General features: G+C 47.2%; 1 protein-coding gene across 3 annotated transcripts in view; it reads left to right on the top strand.

The window, feature by feature from the left end:
• Positions 1–11601, top strand: part of CYRIB (CYFIP related Rac1 interactor B) — a 45668-nt gene that overhangs the window by 25584 nt on the left and 8483 nt on the right. For all 3 annotated transcript variants that reach the window (XM_004697393.2, XM_004697394.2, XM_045296007.1), the window contains 6 exons: positions 3428–3564; positions 4289–4366; positions 7316–7432; positions 8350–8429; positions 9994–10120; positions 11364–11434. In XM_004697393.2, coding sequence (XP_004697450.1) covers positions 3428–3564; positions 4289–4366; positions 7316–7432; positions 8350–8429; positions 9994–10120; positions 11364–11434 — 610 coding nt within the window. The remainder of the gene's footprint in view (positions 1–3427; positions 3565–4288; positions 4367–7315; positions 7433–8349; positions 8430–9993; positions 10121–11363; positions 11435–11601) is intronic.

Genomic DNA, 11601 nt, shown 5'->3' on the forward strand with positions numbered 1-11601 from the left:
TAACTCCTCGGCAGCCAGTCTGCATCTCTGTTAGCTGGCCCTGCCTTCTTGGTGAGTGTAAGGAGCGGTCCGTCCCTTCCTGTTCTCTTGCCTCTTGCTCTCCTGGTTGCTTTCTGTTACCTTTATGGGCCATTCCTGTTTACAGCCTCAGATATAAAGTGGGAAGATCCTGCCTGAAGTTCCAGGTGTGACCAAAATGCCACGTTTCAGAAATAATAAGTGAATTTTTCCTTTAGGCGGCAGTACAGACTGTAAGCGTCAATGCTAAAGCCAATAGCCATGGCACAGAGGTAACAATTGTAGTTTATTCTTTTGAGCACCCAGCAGCACTTAGTCAGTCTTTCACACGACTGGCTGGAGCCTCAGACAACCTAGATCTGTTCCTCTTGTTATCTCAACTACTTAGAGCTTTAATTATATTGCTTGTTCCTAGCTGCATTTGAAGTTATATTGCTTGTACTCATGAACCCTGGGCCCTTAGAATCTACATTGGCGGGAGACATTGGGTTCAAAGAGTGCTTGTGCTCTAACCATTGGACAGTGTGTGTCCGTCAAGGGGGCTCTGGTCATTTCAGCAGAGGGGTATAGTAACAGAGTGGGAGTTCAGAGCTCTTAGCACTTCTCATCCCATTGCCTGGAAGCCTTTAACCTTCCTAATAATGCTAGGGATTTAGATAAGGTTGTGAGCAGAGGACAAAATAAGACCTGGCTGGTACATCCTCATCTCTTGCCTGCTCACCTGGCTGATAGTGTTTGCTTGCTGACAGGTGAGTATTGCTTAGGATGAAGACCTCACTAGTTGAGTAAAGGATGGGTGGCTACGGTGTGCTGGGAACACAGGAAAAGCCACACTAGAGATTTTCAGCACTGGACACCTAGAGGCCTATGTTTGAGTCCTGGAGGGTGCCACTGTGGTGCGGTCTTGATCGCAGCACTTCATCTCAGTGTGTGCCCTGCTGGGCCGTCCGTACCTTAAGCCTTCTGCTGTATATCCGCTGAAACCTTTCACTCACCTCCTGCTCTGCTTTGGAGCCAGAGGTGAGAAGACGTACCACAAACTGCACACGGAACACCACACAACTATCAAGTGGCACGTGGCCTTTCAGGATTTTGCCTACCCATCCATTTTCTGATCTGATGTGAGCATCCTCAGTTTTGCTGAACACCAATTTTCACATAACAATCTTAGCTTTGCAACCTACCTGTGTCCATAAGTGAGGAGTGAGTGTGTTGCTAACTATATCAGACCACCTCCAATCATTGAGATTGAAAACAGCAATTTTATTATTTGGTATAATTTCTGAATTGACTTGGCCTCAGCCATGAGATTCCTCCGCTCTGTGTGATACCGGTTGGGCCGTGAACATGCAGGTTCAATGGGCTGGAATGTCCAAAGCGACTCATGCCTGTGACTGGCACTTGATGCCACCTGTGGGCCAGGAATGTGGCTGTGGCTGTTGTCAGCCAGAGTGCCTTCAGGTGGTACATCGGGTGGGGGGTGGGGGCGCTGGGTCATAAGAGAAAGTGGTCTGAAGCACTTTGTCCAGAAGGAGAGAAGCGGAAGGTGGACCTGGAGCCGGCACAGTGCTCTCATTTCTGCCGCATTCCGTTGGGCGATCCTGCTTTTGTACAGAAGTCCTGCCATTACTAGTCAGTGACCGTACCAGTGCGAACAGGGGCCTTCGTTCCACCCTGGGCACAGATGACTGGGTTTGATGCCGCTTCTCTATCGTGGTGGAAGAAGAGGCTGTGGAGTCAGAAGCCCCTCTTGTGCCCTAACTTTGGAATCCAGTTTATCCATCTGTGCAAAGGAGGGGCCCCTGCTCAGGTGAAAGTTGACTTGAACACCACGTTAAATGCACAGTATGGAGATTGGTTCGCACTCGCGGCCGTCGAGTCCGCCCTGACACACAGTGACCGCTGGGCAGAGTGGGTTTTCGAGACAGCAAGCCGTGGTTGTCCACCTTCCTAATGCTGCGATCCTTTCATACAGTTCCTCATGTGGTGACCCCCCCCAAAATTATTTTTGTTGCTACTTCATCACTCTCATTTTGCTACTGTTATGAATTGGGCGACCCTTGTGAAAGGGTCATTTGACCCCCAAAGAGATTGCGACCCACTGGTTGAGAACCCCTGCAGTAGAGCTTCCTTCTCAGTAGCAGAAGACCTTGTCTTTGTCCCGAGGGGCAGCTGCCAGCCTCACCCTTGCAGCCCCGTGTGTAACTACTGCCCCGCCAGGGCTGCTCTGGATGTTGGCCAGTGCTCTGTAAAGAGTAAACCCTTTTTCATCTTTTTTAAGTTAGGGCTAATGATCTGACATGACCTTATCATTCACATTTATTGTTTATTCTGACATTTATGAATGTAGGGTCATCTTTTAACACTGTAAGCTCTTTTCTCGAGTAGAATCTAGTGTGTGCTCTGTAACTGAATTAATTTGATTTTTGTGGTTTTTCAAAAGTGAAATAGCAGTATTTCCATCTTCTGACAGTATTTATATAATCTGGCATTGTAAAAAGTAGCACATATTTAAAAGGAACGGCTTTGTTTGGATTCTGAGTTAGAATATTTCCATTATGCGGTACTAAACTGCCCAGGTCTGCGATACTTGGAAAGCTTATTATTGAATCAGCCATTTCACTCCCATTCACAACCGAAAGGAAACAGTTTGTCTTTGTAATTAAATGGCACTGTCCGCGCCTGAGACTTTCAGCATTTGACTAGCCGTGTACTGATGGGGCTCCGCGGGCACAGTGCCCTGGAAGATAGCACTCGTTTGTAGACAGCAGTCAGGATTACAGAAGAGCCAGTCCACGTGGTAAGGCTGGAGGCTGGAGTAAGAGATCTACCTTCGGGCCTGGTGTTCTTTTTTGACCTATTTTCTCCATTTTTGGAGATGTGCGTTTCCAGAATTATAATATGGAATCAGTGCCATTAAGTTGTTTTACCATATTAAATGGTGTTCAGTTTGGTGCATGTAATATATTCATGCACTGGCAAAGTTTTAAACGTCTTTGTTTGGATTCATATATATGAATATTATGTATATAAATATAGAATATGTAGTATACTGTATGCACTTATAGTATATTTAGGTAATCTGGATTTCAAGGAGCCCAATGGTGTCTGCGTGGATTGCATGCTGGGCTGCTAACCACAAGGTCAGCCCAGTTGAATCTACAGACTCTCTGAGGGAGAAAGATAGGACTTTCTACTCCTGTAGCAGTTAGAGTTTTGGAGACCCCAGGGGCTGTGTACCTTGTCCTGTGGGGTCGTTCTGAGTCGGAATTGACTCAGTGGCATTGAGTTTGTTGTTTGGTTTGGTTTAACTTTTATGGGAATTAGATCGTTAAGCTGGTTTACTTCTTAATAAACAAATAGCAGAGAAGAACAAACTTTTTTTTCCACCTCTTCTTATTTTCTTCAGAATCAGCATTACGAGGTCTTCTGGGAGCCCTGACAAGCACCCCGTATTCTCCCACCCAGCACCTAGAGCGAGAGCAGGCTCTTGCTAAACAGTTTGCAGAAATCCTTCATTTCACACTCCGCTTTGATGAACTCAAGGTGACTCTTCTCAAGACCCAGGGGTCCTGGTGGTGGGGACATCACGAGCCCCTGAAACAGACACGAGGAGAGAGCGCCTGGGGACCCCGTTAGGGTTTAGGTGACTCCACTGGACTTTGGCAAAAATGGACTTCCTAATCAGGGCACGTCTTTTAAGAAATATGGCAGGTAGCAAACCCAATATTCGGCCTTTATTTAAACTTGCTTTTGAAAGTTGTTTCAAAAACAATATTTTCTCAGATTTTTTTGTTTACTATGGGGTTTTTGTTTGTTTTGTTTTTTTAAGGCCTTTCTCCATTAAAAACATCAAGACATTAGGTGTTTTTTGTTTTTCCTCCTTTAAGTTAGACTGGCTTCTTGCTAGCAGGAGGGACCCAGAACAGATGAAAGTGTGGTATCAGGAGGCCTGGCTTGAAGTTCAGCGCTCTCTCAGGAACCACCTAGAGACCTTGGGCAGGTCTTTCGACTTTTCAAGGCCCCCCTCGCCTCCTCTAGAAAATGAGAAGCCACCTGTGTGTCTTTCTGTATTCGTTGCTCGAGGCCTGAACACAGTGTTAAGTAATTTCAGTGCAAAGAGCCATCGTGGGTGATACCCGTTTTCATTGCTAAACTGTTACACATTCAGGAAGTTGTCTTGCCCAGTTTAAACTGTACTTAATAGACTTAATGTTTGCATTAACATTCAGTGTTTAATGGCTTTTTATCTCCTAAATGTCTTCTTCAGATGACAAATCCTGCCATACAGAATGATTTCAGTTATTACAGAAGAACGTTGAGTCGTATGAGGATTAACAATGTGCCCGTAAGTTGCTGCTCTGAGTTGGGGGGTGGGAAGAAGCACCTGGCTCTTAACTTTTAGTTTATTCTTGTATTCCACCCACTCGGATCCCTCTTTAAAGCTAGCAGTAAACTTAGTAATTAGGAGGACACAGAGCTGGTTTGGGAGGACAGAGCAAAATGCAGCAAGCCACGTGGTGTGTACCTACATCCCCCATAAGCGCGCCAGCAGTTTCTTTATGTCAGCATAATGCTGAGACTTAACAGTTTTCACTGAATTTTCATTCCATGAAAATCTAAAAATGTTCACACCCTGCCACACCCAGGGGGTGGGGGTTCCCTATGATCTTAGAGTAGATGAATCCTTGGGAGAATTATCCTCAGTGGGATAATGTCTCGCCTGTGCCCCTCTCGGGGTTAGGAGATGGGGATAGCACATCTGTTCCGTAAGTGGCTGCTGCCTGGCATCTCTTCTGGTTCAGTTAGTTAGGCTCCTGACTTCAAACTGCTTAGGGTATACCTCCAGAAGTTCAATAACTGCATTGAGTCGGTTCTAACTCATAGTGACCGGAAAAGGCAATAGAGAACCGCCCTTAGGGGTTTCTGAGACTGTAGCTATACGGCAGTAGAAAGCCTCACCATTTTCCTCCCAAGGAGCAGCTGGGGTGGTTTTGAACTGGTGACCTCAAGGTTAGCAGCCCAATGCATAACCACTTTGCCTTCAGGGCTCCGTAGATAGAAGAAGAGAAAACATTTTTTCCCTAGATGGTTTTTCTTCTAGTGGTTTACAATGCGGACCTTCATTGCACTAAGTGAAGAATAGAGACATTTCAAGGGCCAACCCCTAGCCTCCCAGTGAACAGCACTGGGAGAGGAAAAGAGCATCACCACACACAATGATAAGTTGCTTGAGGATTTTTTTGTTTTTGTTTCTGTTTTTTCATTTTTGCCTATGAGATGTGTGTGTGTTAAGAGGCCATTCCTGTTGTATCCCCTGTCGCACAATAAATATTTTGTGATGTGGCTGCCGTGGGAAAGAGCTCCCATCGCTGAAGCATCTGTTCCTGTCCCTGGTTTTGCGAAGCTGACCTCACCATCTGTCGTTTCCACACCAAGCCCCTGAAGTCAAATCAGAACAAGACCTGATCCTAGAAGGCTGCCAGCGTTCTATCACTTAACGCCAAAAACCATTTACGTCAGCTCGACGTGTGCCATCTTTTCACCCTGTGGGGCGATGGGTAAATCCATCCAGTCGTTCCTCAGATGGTTTGTCTCTGAAATCTCTCCCTCCTCCCTCGTCATCTGTTACTTCTGCCCCAGTGGAGAGCCTCATTGTCACACAGTTTTCAGCAAGCTTCCTATAGCTTTTTATGAGCCTACCTCATTTTCTGAGCAATCCTTTTCCTTTGCCTACTACCATGGTTCACTTTTAGAACATGAACTCAATTGTCTTTCCTTCACAGTAGAACCCCGGACCTCGACACTAACCTGTTCTAGAAGGAGCGTCCAGATGCGATGCAGTCGAATTCCGAATCAATTTTTCCCATACAAAATAACTGAAATGGATTAATCTATTCTCGACCACCAAGTTTTTACCCTAACCTTGCCATTTTATACAAAACATTACACAGGAATTTCTAAGTAAATACGTTTATAGTTATATAATATAATTTAAATAAGAAACACAACATTAAATAAAAAAGTTTTTAGCAACTACAGTATGGCCCATACTTGAGATGGATGCGGCTCTGGAGCTGTGGACACGCATGTGGAGAGGAGGGATGGAGAGAGAGTCAGTGTTTCAAAGGGGAGCCCCTTCCATCAAATCAACTGGCAGTGCTTCGCAGGAGTGTTCCCTTCTTTGCCTTTTTTCACTGGGACCTGGCTGGCTTTCTCTAAAATCAAATCTGTCTGATGTGGTCTGTTGGCGCTTCCTTAACTGTTTTCTAAGAAGGTCTGCTACAGTGTCATCAAGAGTATCCATAACACGGTTAACCACTTCCTCATCATGACTCTTCAAAAAACTGCTTAGGAAAGCCACAAAACTAGGAAAATTATAGCAAGATGCTTGGAACACAGTCAAAAAAATTTAAACAACATGTACTAACAATGCCAACTAACTCCGAGTGACTAAAACATGAACTGCTTTTATTTACAAATGTCACGTATTGTCCGGTCGGATTCCCATGTTTTGTTTGAGCTCTGATGCAAATTTTCTGGACATTTCACGTCAAAGTCCGATTATGTCGAGTACTGGTGCGGTCGGGTACCAGGGTTCGGCTGTACTCACACACTCTAAATGGCTTTCCATTGTATGAGGAAAAGTGGATTTATCAGACAATGGAATTTTCCCATGAACTTCCTGAAGCCCTCCTAGAAGGGAAGGAAGATGCGAACATAACCTAGCATTGAAGTCACTACAATTGAACCCCCACTTCCTGTCCCATTTTACTTTTCGTAATTTGCCAGCTCTTCTTACACAGCACTCTAGTGAGTAGGCTGAGTAAATAAAACACGCTCTTGCCCCCATCCCACCCGGTGGGATGGCTTGATCACATGCTCATCATCTGTCAGGGCTCATTGCTTCTGTGAGTCCTGTTCGCCACCAAGTCAGTGGTTTACTGTGGCCACTGTGTGGACCCGTGTGTGCAGCAGAGGAAGGACAGTTACGGTGTTCTCATTGTCTTACCGTTTTCGTTGCACTGAGTTCTGCCCTTTGTGGATAGCTGGCACTTCTTCACGTTTAATATTATCGATAGTTTCAGTAGTAATCTTTTTTTAATCAACAGTTTTAAGGTGTATTTAGGCATCCTGTGCACATGAGGCTTTAAATGCACTTTGTTAAGGCTGCTTATTAGACTTGGCTTCGCAAGTCTTCCTGAGGTGGTGCCGTGCGCAGGTCTTCGTGGTAGACTCCCAGGCATAGGAACTTGTGGATTGACATTGATGTTGTGTGCCCATGCTTTCCACACAGGCAGAAGGGGAGAATGAAGTCAATAACGAATTGGCAAATCGAATGTCTTTGTTTTATGCTGAAGCAACCCCAATGCTGAAAACCTTAAGTGACGCCACGACGAAATTTGTGTCGGAGGTAAGCCTTGCACAGGGCGCTGCTCTTGGACTGTTGCTCTAGCTGCCTAACAATAGTGCTTTTTGTCAAAAAAGGTTAAAGTGCCGTTGAATGGTGGAGCTTGTATGAAATAACCTTTATTGATCTGTGTATAGTTTTCCTACCAGAGGTTTTGTTATTTAAGCTTCTGTGTGTTTAAGAGCAAAGCAGGCACACAGCCAGGAGATTAACTTAGTTTGAGTCTGTGCTATGACATTTGATGATCTCTTGAAGTCCTGTGACTTTAACCACCACTCCTAAACCTAAAGTAGCCCAGCTGTGTTCATGAAGCATGGCTTGTCCCCGAGGCCACTTGTACACTCCACTGCATGTTGGCAGCCTCCGTTGCTTGTTCAGAACTCTGGTGGCGTAGTGGGTTACAGACCAGGCAGTAGTTCAAAACTACCAGCTGCTTCCCGTGAGGAGCATGAGGCTTTCTACTCCCACACGATTGTGGAAACTCAACAGATGCCGTTTTGCCCTGCCCTATAGGGCTGCTGTGAGTCTATGGCAGTGAGTGAGTTAGATGTACAGTCGATAACTCAATCTTATCCAGGCCACACTAAGCTACAGTGAAGGCTACCCGCTCTGTTTTTATCCTCAATCCATCTCAGGTTGGCTCTCCCTCCAGAGTACACCCTGAGTCTGAGAACTGAGCTCCTCTCGTGCCACTCCTGTTCAGGTTCTGCCCCAGTCTTGCTCTGCTTCCGAGGACTCTGGGGGCAAAGCCCCTAGGCCTCCTGTCTGCACAGTGGTGGTGGGGGTCTGCCCAGGTAGGAGGCAGCACTTCTGCAGAGTGGGTTCTGGGTGCTCATTTTGATGTGCTAGGTTTTCGATTGTACTTGAGTAAGACTTATTCATTGTGTTGACATTTTTGTTTGTTCTTCACACTTTGACAGAATAAAAATTTACCAATAGAGAACACCACAGACTGTTTGAGCACCATGGCCAGTGTATGCAGAGTCATGCTTGAGACGCCGTGAGTATTCGCCGCCCCCGGCTTCTCTGGCGGGGTTGCTGAGACGATGGAGTGCTCCCGAGGCGGGAAGGCGGAAAATTCAGTGTGTCCCACACAGGAACAAAACTAAAACCGTGGGGCAGCTCATTGTAGCTTCTGGCTAAATGGAAAGTTCACTTGGTTCTTAGGGACCACAGTCAGGCGCTCATAACTAGGACTCTTCAGACCGGACATTCTGAGTCACCCCTCGCGCCCGTAGCACCTGTTGTCCTGCTCTTCAAAAGCACCTGCCCAGAGTCACTCGGACGCTTTCCTTTCTCTTTCCCTGTTAGTGCTTCTTGTGCCATGGTGGCCGGGGACCCAAATCTTCTCCGTTCTCCTCTGGTTGAGACCCTTTCAGATGCGTGTACAGTCCTTACATAGCAGCAAGCAGACAGAATTCCTCTGGGTAGTTGGATGATGTGGGCTTGCCTTTTATTTTCCAAAGCAGTATTTTATCTGAATCAACTATCAGAAAATTTCACATGACTTTTAGGAGGTTAACTGCCCTCCTCCCCGTCTGGCCTCATTAGCGGTGTGAGGCTCTGGAAGTGAAAGGACTTCCTTCGCCCAGTGGCTGAGCATACATGGGTCCGGATGTCTGCATCCTGATTCTGACCTCTTTACTCGGCCACCTGGGTGGACAACAACACTCTTTGCTTTGCCTCAAGTGAATGAAGAAAGTGAGTGAATTAAAGTGGGAGCCAAGTCCTGCTAATAGAATAATGGAGGGCCCTGGTGGCGCAGCAGGAACTGCTCATCTGCCCACCTAAACGGGGCGTCTGCTCCTGGAGTGATTAACAAATGAAACAGGTAACCCGTTGCCATTGGGTGGCTTCCTACTCATGGTGACCCCATCAGCCAGAGTCAAACTGCTGCCACGTAGGGTTTCCAGGGCCGTACATCTTCATGAGAGCAGATGGATGTATCTCTCTGCCTCACGCAGCTGGTGGGTTCAGAGAGCCCCACCTTTCAGTTAACAGCCAACCACTTCAACCACTGCACCGCTACAGCTCGTTCTACAGCCCTGAAAACCCTGCCTGTAGTCAGTAGGAGTGCAAGGGCAGCTAACAACAGTGCAATAATAGCTTACGTCACGGTAAGCCCCACAGAGCAAGAATATTTGTGTTACTAAGTCTGTGAGTCCTAAATAATAGTGATAACAGCCTTATATCCATCTACCATCCCATCCCCCCTTTGAATTAGGAACTCTTTTGCATTTCTCTAAAATTGATCACTTTTCAAGCAACGGAAGGTTCATATGAGAGGGATTGTGAAAGTTCATTCAGAAAAGGAGTAAAAACGGGGGATGTTGCCAGGAGCGTTGTGAAGTCCACTTGTACTCCCAAGTGTGTACAAATAGTGGGCATAGTGTGTGGGTGCTGACACCCCGCTCTCCTCAGCTCCCAGGGCTTGGAGGGCACAGGAGGCAGGGGTGTGGGGGAGGGAGGGAAAAGGGCCCCAGGTGGAGACTAGCAGCCGAGCCCGTCAGCGCAGGAAGCAGTTCCGTGGCTTGTGTCATCGCCTCGCCTTTTCTTCCCTCCAGGGAATACAGGAGCAGGTTTACCAACGAGGAGACGGTGTCCTTCTGCTTGAGGGTGATGGTGGGCGTCATCATCCTCTACGACCACGTGCATCCAGTGGGAGCATTTGCCAAAACTTCCAAAATTGATGTGAGTCACGCTGTTTTATACAATCCCAAAGGACATCCCTAAGTGGAAATCCTACTTTAAAGTTTGTTGTTATTATTTAAGAGCTGGAGGCTGGCCTTTCTCAGAGAACACAGAGCCGCAGCATGTGCTGATGGTCTCCCAGCTGTCTTGCCGCTCAGCTCACTCGGGCCCTCAGCGCTGGCTTCACGTCTGTGTTGCTGGTTACGGACCGTCCTTCTCCCTCTCTCCCATCAGGGTGTGGAGAGGTTGCTACCATTTACGGAGTGATTGTTGGGTCCTGGGGACTCTGTGCTTGTTCTCCTTTTTAACTCTGACAGGACTCCAGGAGGTGGATGGGTACTGTCCCGCTGGACAAATGGAGACACTCGAACTGTGGGCAGTGCAGTGATGTCATAGCTAATGAATGGAACAGCCTCTCTCTCTCCAGCCATCGAGGCAATGTTGACTCCCAGCAACCCCTCTGTGGGTTTCTGAGACTGTGTATAGGAGTAACAAGCCTAGTCTTTCTCCCAAGGAGCTGCTGGTGGTTTTGAACTGTCAACCATGCAGATTGCAGCCAGGGTCCTGAATGGAGCAGTTCAGCCTTAAGCCACCTCTCTCTCTCTGCTGCCCAGAGCCGGTGGTCTTTCCTGTGGGCTGTACTTCTCCACAGCAGGCAGGCTAAGCTTCCTCCTGTCCTGACTTTGCTGTGCTGTCCTGACTTTGCTGTGGTCCATTTTCACACAGCCTGTGACTAGTCTTTGCCAGCTGACGTCCCTGTCACCACCGCCCCCAGCAAATCATGCCTTTCCAATGTGCTGTCTGATTGTTTTCTCATGGGGTTCATCTCCCTGAAAGTGCTCCCTGTCACTGCCAACTCCTGCCCGTTCTGTCCCGTAAAACATGGCTTCAAGCCACCAGGTGCAGGATGCCTCCCCCCAGCAGCCCGTGGACTTGGCCTTAGTGTTCCACTGTGACCGACAGTTTGTCGTGGCCGCGTGTGTGAGCATTCGTTAAACATCTTACAGGTGAGAGGTCAGTTTTCTTTGCTTAATAGTGTGCATAAGAGAAGCACTCCCGTGTCAAGTCGTGGATGTCACAGGTGAAAGAACACTCAGGTGGACTTGTTTCTAGTGTCAGGGTCGTTGTCTGGACTTTGGTCCTAAGTGCTGTAAGCGTTCCGTAGTTGGAGTCCTAGCCTACTTTCAGCACAAGGCTTTTGGAAGTGAACGTCGTCCGTTTTACTTTGTTCTTTTCTCCTTAGATGAAAGGTTGTATCAAAGTTCTGAAGGACCAACCTCCAAATAGTGTCGAAGGTCTTCTAAATGCTCTCAGGTACGTACGCGTGACACCGGTACATGGAAACACTTGCGGGCTTGTGCTACAGAAAGAAAACTGCACATGGGGCTCTCAGAGGAGACATGCACACAGACGCTCAGGTTAGGCCTGTGCAGATTGCATTTTACACACACACACACACACACACACACACACACACACAC

The sequence above is a fragment of the Echinops telfairi genome, unplaced genomic scaffold (assembly GCF_000313985.2).
Source record: "Echinops telfairi isolate 266 unplaced genomic scaffold, ASM31398v2 ScPeMD7_1;HRSCAF=3_0, whole genome shotgun sequence".
Lineage (NCBI taxonomy): Eukaryota > Metazoa > Chordata > Mammalia > Afrosoricida > Tenrecidae > Echinops > Echinops telfairi.